General features: G+C 39.2%; 1 protein-coding gene across 2 annotated transcripts; it reads right to left on the bottom strand.

The window, feature by feature from the left end:
• Positions 1-4,806: 4,806 nt before the first annotated feature.
• On the bottom strand, positions 4,807-10,130 carry LOC139987001 (uncharacterized). Of its 2 annotated transcripts, XM_072002820.2 has the most exons (3): positions 9,832-10,130; positions 6,322-6,853; positions 5,425-5,857 (listed from the first exon to the last, which is right to left on the bottom strand). In XM_072002820.2, exons 1-3 carry the CDS (start codon positions 9,911-9,913, stop codon positions 5,434-5,436), a joined length of 1,038 nt encoding a protein of 345 aa, XP_071858921.1. In that variant the 5' UTR covers positions 9,914-10,130; the 3' UTR covers positions 5,425-5,433. The 2 variants fall into 2 exon arrangements, with proteins under 2 accessions (XP_073967809.1, XP_071858921.1); XM_074111708.1 differs by lacking the exon at positions 9,832-10,130 and having other exon boundaries at positions 4,807-5,857; positions 6,322-6,847.
• Between the last annotated feature and the right edge of the window lie 592 nt (positions 10,131-10,722).

Here is a 10,722-nt window from a genome sequence, read left to right as displayed (position 1 = left end):
GAAACATAGTCAATACACACGATGCATATACACGTTCGTTTATACTATAAAAAAACGAAACGGAGTTAGGCGTTATAAAGTAGCATGTCACGTAGCCGCTCGTAGAACTCCTCGAGATTTTTCGTGACTCACGCGTTGAGGCTACCGGGGTCAGTCAACTCGAATTTTTCTTTTGCATCGATAATAGTGATTTGAAGGCATGTAAATCTCAACTGAACGATGCATATTCACCGATGTTATATTCGACACATTCGAAACCACAGTTTTTGTTTATTTATTCGATGTACGACTGGCCTCGGAGTTAGATCGAAGGGTTCGATAAAACTTTGCCTCGATAAATTGCCGATTTTTATAAAATTCTTACGTTCGTCTGATACGCGCAATGAATCGTAAAACTATAAACGCGATACAAAAATTAGGAAATCGTAAATATCGACATCGTAATTATTAAAAGACATCAATCGAACTTAAAAAATAAAATATTCGATTCGATAAATATCATACCGATTAAAAGTTCTTGTATAACTATTGTACCGATTAACCCACGTCTTTGTACTAACTCATTTCTAAACGTCCATAAACGACATAAACGAATAAACTAATGATCGAACATGATGCGTGAGTGAACGGATGATCGTGTACACAAATCGGTCGTAGCACAGATTCGTTGTGTTTATTATATAGTATATATACATATATATATAAAATGTATAATATAATTAACATTATCGGTATTAAAATGAATTGCGAATGAATTAGCAGTATCGAACAGAAGAGAAAAAAAATCAGATTTCTCGCCGCATGTATACATATGCACAAACACACACACACACACACACACACACACACACACGAAGATTAAAGTCGTAGTTTTTAATGTTGCTGATGCGAATTATCGCCACTGTTGTTAATTTTGATGATTGATTTATCGAGTAGGTTATTGTTTAACGTAGCTGTTACGTTGTTCACGAAGGCCACACGGTAATGCCTATGTAGTAGAATTATTGCTCGTTATAGTTGCTCATCCCATTCTTTATCGCCAAAAGAAAAACAAAAAAAAAAAAAATGTAAGAGAAATCGAGAGAAAACGGTGTGTGTATAATTGTTAAGCGAGTAATTCCTACTCAGTCTCCGAATTTCACAATGTTTTCCCACGTCCCTGAATATCCTTCTTTGACGGTCGAAAGTTTCGTTGGACGATGAACGGTGAACGTAATTGAAGAGAAACATAAGCGGAACCTCTTAATGAGTTTCTCATTTACCGTTTTTGGTAATGAATATTCATGGACAAAAGTATGATCGTTACATCTACAAAGACGCGCGCGAGAATTAACTTTTTTTTGCGAAATGAAGCGTGTGCGAGTTTTTTTACCTGTCACGCGAACGTCCAGGCTCTTTCGACGCTTGTCCCGAACCTTCTCATTGGTCGTCACAGTCGATCGCAATCATTTTACGCGACTCAAGCGAATAACGCACACAATGAAATCGTAGCAGTTCTACGCAATTGTTTTAAAGTAGACACGAATCATCGTTGGAAATAAGCAAACTCTCATCCATCGTTATCGTTTACCATCCTCCTTCCCAACTAGGGGTATTCAATCATTAGAATGTGGTCGTTTTGCCATACCAACCACAGGGTTAAAAGTCACACGCGGATTATTCATTTAACCTGTCAGATCTTAGGAAGCATCTTCTTAATCGCGAGGTAACGGTATAAAAAAATAAGGACGTTAGTTCCGTACGGAAATAGCTTTTAAGCGTACGCTGGCGTAGAAGATGTAGCCGCTCGTTAAGCGAGGCGTCTTTGCACGACCAACGGTGGTGAAATTACATCTAGACAAATGACAGAGGGAAGAGAATGTTTCCTGTGCATCACGATGTATACACAGACGTATCTTCTGTGTGTTTTCATTCGGTTGCTGTCAACAGACAGAAGACTTTCACTCGGCTATTAAGTCCGCGATGAGTTGGCTGGTTAAGTCAAGCTACTCGCAAACAACAGAGAACGGAATTATCGTTATTATATCGCCAGTGTGGCCACTTTGTAGCTGGTAACCGCGTTCTTTTCGCTATCTCCTTTTTACAACCAGAAACAGAATTAGACGATCGTAAAACGTCTTTTGCGGATGATCGGAATTGCACGTAGCTCATATTGAAAGAACAATTAGGCGAGAAACAGCAAAAGGAAAAAAGAATTTCGGGTTCAATGAGTTTGCTTGGTATCATGCTGGCTCATCGTTGAAAGATTTTATGCTGTCAATGAGATACGTACGCCGCAACGCAAAACCGAAGATACTTCAAGTGAGGAAGAATACGAATTACACATTCAGAATTGCCTATATTATTTCATCGCCAGTAATGATACGATAGGCAAAGTTATTTTTTATGATTTGTAATAGTTACTGTATATCATCTCGATTCTCGATAGAAGCTGAATTTCTGATCGTATAAATTATATAAAAAGGATCTCGTTTGAGACGACAGGTTAATGTAATAATTCATAGCATATCTTGGTTCGTTAATTCACTCTGTTCCATCAAAACGACATACCGTGTAAGGAGAAAGAAGGAGAATCCCGCTATTTGCGAATGAATATTGTTGCGTAGATAAATCTATATGATAAGATCCGATGTATTTCTAGTGGCGTACATGTTAATTATGAGACAGCCACTGTCACGTACATATCAAATACCATGCATTGTAATCAACGATGTAACGGAAAATCTATACATATCATGATGCGTGCTCTACGTTATACATACATATATTAGGTACACTAGCGTGTAAGGTAAGGAAGTACGTAAGAAGGGGAAAAACATGATAAAAAAAAATATATAAGACATGTATATATACGTATTATATATATATATATATATATATATATATATATATATATATATATATATATATATAGTGTGGTTATCCTCTCGCAAAAAGAGATCGATGGTTTCGTAACTCCACAGAATTAGGGAGACTCTCTTCATTTTTTGCGAGCGACGAGTGTCTCCTTAATTTCTCTTTAATTTCGGTTGTACTATCCAGTGATCTGGCCGGAGGAGAAGAGAAACGAGGGCTCGCGTGTATCGCGAACAAATTAAAAAACAAAGAAGAAATGTGCGAACGATGGGCTGCCTGAACGCCGAACGCGAAACGAAAGGTTCAATCGAGCTAGTGATGAGAACTCGTTACTATAATAATACGCAGCGTTACGGAAACGCAATGTTCCATAACTACTCACCTGCTTTGAAACGGAATCGCGTATCTAATGTTATTGTAACTTTCGTCCTATCTCGCAAGCCTGGGACGCCTACCTATCATAGAGTATTATTATGTGTAAAAACAAAGAAAAATGCCCGACTTACCCCGTAAGAGCATATCTATGTATATGTATTACGAAAGCGTTACCGATACTGTATTATACGACATATTATACGTGTATAATTGAGAAATTGAACGCGATGTTGATCGTAAATGTTAAAAATAAAAAGTGTACGAAAATGTCAGAGTTGTCATTTTAATAATTATCCCCAGCAGCAAAATAAGAGTCGTAAAGAATTGCATTTACGGCTACGTAAACACGAAATTGAAAGTGCTACGTTGCTTCAAAAACTTTCACTTTGATTAACAGTCGTTAACCCGGTTAACCCCTTGACTAATGTTGGCGCCTAAAGGCGCTTATTAGATTTGCACTTGTGATACTACAGGCGCCTAAAGGCGCTTAAAAGAATTGCTCTTATGATACTGTAGGCACTTATAGGCGCTCGGAAAATTTTATCGACCATAATTTCAGCGAATCTCGCTTGAACCAGATGTAAGTGAATGCTAATTCGACAATTACATATTCCGTTAGTCATATATTATTTAAATATGTTTATTTTTCAGTTATTTTTTTTATATTCTTGAAATGAAATATTGGGATAAGAAAAAGGTCAGGAAAAGTACATTCAAACGTGAAATAACGAATAATTCATATTTCTGATTTTGTGGAAACAAGTGAGTTCGAATAAATGAGAATACGAATGAATAAACGATATTGCTTTTATGTAACGGAATTCAGTGTTTTAATTATTTCAATATAGTTCCTGAGAAATGTAAGCCTAACAAAAAATTTCACTGTTCTTGGTGTAAGTCGCGACAGAACTCCTACCGTATGGTACGCCTGGTATGTCTCAAAGTCTGCCGTAGTCCAAGGGTTAATACATCGCGGATATATGAAAATTTATATTTCTATGAACCCAATTGGAGAAATGAAACCTACTCGGAGATTTGTATTACTCGTTAGATGAATATTTTGCATATTTCGTATATTTTTGTATATACGCATTCTTTGCACTTTTATGCCTTTGAATCTCCCATAAATGCGTAAGCATCTCCAGTAGCGAATTAAATTCATCGTCTTCGCTTCTCTGAACAGATTTTAAAGAGGAGACCTTCGTTTTTTGAAGAAACGAGGCTAACAATTATTCTTGAGGAACGTGGTCATTACCTGACGTTGAATATCCATTGCAGAAAGGGAGTGGCAAATAGGTCAGGACACATTCCGTTATAATTTGAGCGAATCAACGTAGGAGCCGTAGGTCCCGATATCGATACGCGTTTTTAGCTAGGTTACGACAGAAATAGAAAGAACTCTTACTTATTCATGCCTTCCCGGTATTCGAGTTAGGGAATCGATAAATCGACCGACCGACTACGTCGTCCAACTAACCCTACGACGAGCTCAATCGCCTTACGTATATGTATAGTCGCTGGTTTTTATTCTAGCTACAAAGGGTAGGTCGTGTCGCAATGAACTTCCATCTGTGATTACGTTTCTTTTTCCAGCGTAGCGGCTTTATTAGTACAAAAAGCATTTTTACAAAATAAATAAGTTACAGGCTCTGAACGAGGAACGAATTCATCTTCGTGTCTCTTTCTTCCTTTCTTTCCAATTTGTCTGCCTCTTTCAAAGACTCTCGTGCGTACGATATTCGCTCCTTTCGATTCGATGCGATGGTAAGTATTATCAGCGGACGGCTTCCTAAGAGCAAATAGGAAGAGAGGTAAGCAAAAGCGTGCTGAATCTTTTAAGTTTCTCGTATTCCTTTTCTTCCGTTTGCTTTCAGAAATACGCCTGCTACGATACACACTGAAGTTCTCGCAAGGCAGCGGCCGTTACCGCGTTACTGTTAAACTTTTAATACGGATCCTGAATACTTGGGCGATGATTTTAGGTTCGCGAGAATGACCTCCGATTCCGCTTCCTTCCTTTTCGTTTCATCGGCAGATGTTCCATTGGTCTGGATAAGATCAACGTTTGGAATGAGTTTCTTCTGTCTGAATCGTAACATGGAGGATGTCGATGTGTTAAAATTCTTTTGGCCCGTTCGATGGTGGTTGATGATTGGTGAAACATGGTCGAAGGTCGTCGCGCGAGATGAAAACTTCTTCCGATTAATATTGGTAGCCTCCGTTGCTGGCGTAACTTTGACCACCTCCGCCGCCGGAGTAGCCACCGCCACCACCGCCACCGGAGTAGCCACCACCTCCGGAATAACCTCCGTTACCACCTCCTCCAGAGTAGCCACCGCCGCCTCCTCCAGAGTAACCACCTCCGCCACCTCCAGAGTAGCCACCACCGCCGGAATAGCCACCGTTTCCACCTCCGCCGGAATAGCCACCGTTTCCACCTCCGCCGGAATAACCTCCGTTTCCACCTCCGCCAGAGTAGCCTCCGTTTCCACCTCCGCCAGAGTATCCACCGTTTCCACCGCCGCCGGAGTAGCCACCACCACCGGAATATCCTCCGTTTCCACCTCCAGAGTAGCCACCTCCGCTTCCAGAGTAACCACCACCGCCTCCAGAATATCCACCGGAACTAGACCCGGTAACGATTCCAACATTTCGATTAGTGATTGTCAAAGTTTCTCGATAAACATGTATGTACATGGAATTATATACAATGAAAAGGAGAAAGAAAGTTTTAGAATAAATTTCTAGATATAAGTTAAAAACAGGCTGGTTTCGCTAACTTTCTCGAGTCTGCTGCGTTCTTTCGATTATTTCCGATGGAATTGCATTCTTTCCAAATTTAAAGAATATAGGAAAGAATCGTAATTGACAGGCATGAATTTTTCGTTTGATATTGCGCTACAATTTCTCATAAAATGGTACGAATCCATTTCGTTTGAAATAAGAATGAGATTTGAATACTAGAGAAGCTGAGGAACCGCAGTAGGATTAATGTGTGCAATACGTGCTGTGCTCGTTGGAAACGATTTAATCCTAATTCACTTAGAACTACTTGAGTATGAAAAAAATATCGTAAAAAAAATATTTTACCCTCCGAAACTGCCACCACCGGTGCTAGGTGTACCGTAAGTAGAAGATGGTCTCGAGTATCCGCCGCCACCGCCGCCTCCAGTAGGCGCGCCATAGCTGGTGGAGACTCCACCACCTCCAGAAATAGGTGCTGAGTAACTAGCGGATATCGATGATCCACGCGATGGTGCGCCATAGCTCGACGACAATCCACCGCCGAAGCCGGTGCCGCCTCCAGGAGCGCCATAAGTGCTAGACGGTCTTCCGCCACCTGATGGTGCACCATAGGTCGAAGATGGTCTGCCACCACCGTTGGAAGGTGCTCCGTAGGTGCTAGATGGTCTTCCTCCGGATGGAGCGCCATAGGTGCTGGATGGTGCTCCATAGCTACTGGATGGTGCTCCATAGTTCGAGGAAGGACGACCGCCACCACCGCCGCCGCCACCTCCACCACCACCGGACGGTGCACCGTAGGTGGATGATGGGCCACCTCCTCCTAAGTTCGGTGTCCCATAGCTTGTTGATGGTGGTAAGTAGCTACCCGAAATTGGAGCTGTAAATAAACGTTTCTTCACACCAGGAGTTCTCAACTTGTACGCACGACCTTCAAGCAGATCATCAGGTAGTTTCACGCCGTTGTTTTAGTTTTTAGTAAAATAAGATTTAAATATATTAATATTTGCAACATGTTGCACTGATATCGTAAACATATTTGGTAGATACAGTCGCAAATATATTGTTAAATTTGTTTGTACGAGTATTTCTTATTTTGTTTCTATCGGAAGATTTTGCTGATCTGAGTTCTGTTTAATATGTGAATTTCGTTATATCACGTTACAAATGGTATATTTTCCTATTATTTTTATGCAATTATTCCTTTGTATTTTCTTCTTATAACTACATGTATAAATATTGCAACTGTACGGAGGAAGTTAGATCAAAAGTCCTGTCTTCTTTGTAGGTTCCGAAATTTCTATTACATACGTTACATTACAACGTTAACAAGATCATGATTCCCCTTGTGTCTTTTTGTTCTTATCTTTGTCATTAATCGGTAAAAGTGTGGGAGATCTCTAAATGACTTCGCCTTGTTAACTATGTCGTGTGATCGTAGTTTACAACTTCATACAGTGTTCTCTAAACTCATCTACAACCTTCTCGGCGAATCTGCTGAGATACCACTACCTTTGAAATTGTCGAGGTTAAGAGCCACGATCTGTTCACATTGTCTTTAATCAAGTTCGTGATTGAACTTCTCCTACTGTCCTTTATTGTTTTATTGCCTGACAGAGCATTGCCGGAAGAATATTCGTAATTGAATATTCAAGGTTCACTTAATGACTTATTTCGCTATTTAAGAACTATAATCTTATTTTCAGGCCGTGTCATAAAATAAGTGAAACGGTGCCTTTCATCGAGTACTTTTTCTGCGAATAACAACAAAATATTTCACGCTGGTTTTCACTGGAAAGTTTGTTTCGTACTTTAACTAATTTAGACTTAAATAATTTTTACTCTTAGGCACTTTTGTTACAAAATTCATTCTCAGTTAATCTTCTTACAAGACGAATGTAATTCTTGTATATTAAAACGAATGTAAATCAAAATAATTTTTACCATTCCGTGTAATTTCAATTTCTCAAAAGTAATTGCATAATAAATAGTTTCTTACGTAAAGTGAAATTTTAATACTTAATTCAGCTAGCGCGGAAGTACTTACGTGATTACTATTCATTAAACATAATTTAAGATTTCTTCGATAAAATAAACTACAAAATAGATTGCAACAAAATCGCAAGTAGATTGTAACAATTCCTATTCAGAAAATTGCTTGTCTTGTGTATTACTTTTAATTATAATGATTATATTGCTTGCGATATCAAAATAGAAATTATATCGACCTCTTTGATTTCGTAAAAACAAAACGAGGAACTATTAAAGTTTCCTGTTCTATATTTTATCACGGCTACATAATGACACAATATTTCCTGAATCTTGCCGTAGATGAGAAATACAAGTTCTTTATTGCGAAAATTATATGAAGACTGTTGGAAGAAAAAGATGGGAAATTTAATTAAAATTCAGATTAATGTACCGATAAAATTTTCAAGACCTAATAAAATTAATCAATTGATCCCGAAATTGTTCTTCTATTCAATTTTGCAGCTTAACGTGTACCTTTCCACGCTTTACGTAATTTTTAAAATATTACTTGTTAGAATATTCAATTGCTGAAAGATATTAAAATATCATTGTATGTGAAATATTATTTGGTTTCTACAAAACAGATTCCCTTCACTGATAGCTATCTTACGTTAAAATATTTCTTCTTAGTTATAGAGCGACGTAAAGATCAAGGGACAGAAATATGTTTATCGAGTTTTTTTCCTATCATCTTGTGTACAATATCTATATACTGTGCAATACTGTACAATATCTATATAATGTATACATAATTATATTGTACTATATACAATATAAATATGTATACATGTATGTATTTATGTAAGATATATGTCTGTATATACACACATAAATATGTGCATATATACCGTTTATACATATATGCAAGTATAATTTGTTTAATGTCGCGTTGAAAAGTCTCTTCTCTTTATCCGATCGATTAAAAGACGAATCTAATTTTGAAATGGCCCGGTGCGGAATATTTGATTTTATCGAAACGGTTTATATTCGTTCGTAACCATAGAAGAAGTGTGTCAGATGGCGAGATATCGGTTCAATTTTCACATTAGCTTACTAGTACGTGCGACATCGTCGATGAGCCGTATCGATAATTCACAGCGCTTCGTCCTTTGAATATTTCATTCCCAGTTGCTCGAAGCAGCGACGACGATTTCTATTTTTTTCCGCGTGCTAATTTTTCAATTTCACGTCCAATTTTCATTCATCAGCAAACGCAGGATGTTCGTCCACGAGGAGAAACCTAGAGCAGCGCGATCGTGTGTAATGTATCTTTCACCTGGTTCAATCAGTGCAAAGTGATAGTTCCGCTACGTATACGCTAATCAGAAGCATCGTGCTATCATGTATGTCGCTTTCTGTCAATTTTTTAAACTTTCTAGTTCTTTTTCGTGGCTTTCAACTTTCTACGCGCTTCGGCACGTTTTCCGTCAAGTAGTTTCGAAGGGTAATAAAACGCGTCGACTATTATACTTTCGCTTCGCGACTACGATTTTTAATCGTAAATCGGGTTTATTTTTACGAGACTTTTTCAGATCGTAACTAGTGTACAGCCAGAGAAGTATAGTTGAACCGATTGTTTCAACGTGACATAGTTTTTCAATGTTGCCACTTGGAAATTACCAACTTTTACGTCGACTGAAGTTATCTCGAATTTGGGAACTAATATAGCTCGACACTTTGTTAAATGTCGCGTTATATTTTACTTTTAATGGATATTCTTAGCCGAGTATTCGTAATTCTACGTAACAAAAATATTGATCTCGTTTAATTGTTCTGGATATTCTTACTTTCTTCGCGTAGGTATCAAATTTTTCTAAGTATTCTTACCCTCGGCGTAGATAGGTTGTAAGAGCAGGGCCGTAGCGAGCACGGTCGCTGCCAGGGGAGCCCATGTTTTCGCGGGCCTCATGATCCCTGACGAGTGGTTGACGTAGCTTCAAGATACAGCCGAAGCCGATTCACATGCACGAACTTATACCCCGAGAGGACTTCTCGATACGCTCACGTGTGTAACGTAGGAAATAGGACGAAGAAATAGAATCAACTGTGAGCTAGAGGCGCGGAGGCGATGTGGCCTGCTCGACGCATCCGTAAGATTTCGTCTAACGTGCCTCAAACATCGTCGATCTCGCTTATATAGTTAACTGTCTTTCGGAGAAAGTCCTCGCGCGAGTGCAAGAGGATGCTACCAGGTAGGCAAGACTTCTTGGTGAACGTGGGAGGGGAGCGAGTTGTGGGGTGAAAGACAGTGAGGGAAGTGGAGGACAGGAGGGGATCGAGGACCTCGGGTGGAGGATTGGTAAGAGATGCGTCTTAGCGTCGTGGTTGACCCTGGTCAGGCTGTTACTCTACCATTTTTTCCTTTCTTTGTCTCATACATCGAAACCTGTTCGTTTCTGTTCTTCCTTTTCGATCTTCGTATTGTTCGCGTCTTTTCTTGTCGCATCACGAATTTAAAGCTCTTGTTATGATAAATTACCGCAGACGCGGCCTTGATGTCACAGCCGATGGCAGAGATCGGGAGATGATGACGACGGTAACGATCACCCGAGGCACCGACATGCTTGTTCATCTCGTGCCAGTTATTCGACGTTTCGTCATTTCATTAAATATCTATGTAGATTATTCGTTGCGTTCTTTGGTTACAACGACGCTCGCCGAACGTGAACTTTTCAAAGAATGCCCTTTGACTCGGGCTTCTTCACCTCATTTATACGA

This window comes from Bombus fervidus, chromosome 4, assembly GCF_041682495.2.
Source record: "Bombus fervidus isolate BK054 chromosome 4, iyBomFerv1, whole genome shotgun sequence".
In the NCBI taxonomy this organism is placed as follows: domain Eukaryota; kingdom Metazoa; phylum Arthropoda; class Insecta; order Hymenoptera; family Apidae; genus Bombus; species Bombus fervidus.
The sequence above is the reverse complement of the archived record's forward strand: the minus strand, read 5'-3'. Positions and strand labels throughout refer to the sequence as shown.

Bases quoted from the DNA above. Each gene is read 5' to 3' on its own strand.
- LOC139987001 (XM_074111708.1), bottom strand. From the start codon at position 6,706: ATGGAGCACCATCCAGTAGCTATGGAGCACCATCCAGCACCTATGGCG. The intron at 5,858-6,321 runs GTAAAATATTTT...TACCGGGTCTAG, and splicing joins GGTGGTGGCAGTTTCGGAGG to TTCCGGTGGATATTCTGGAG.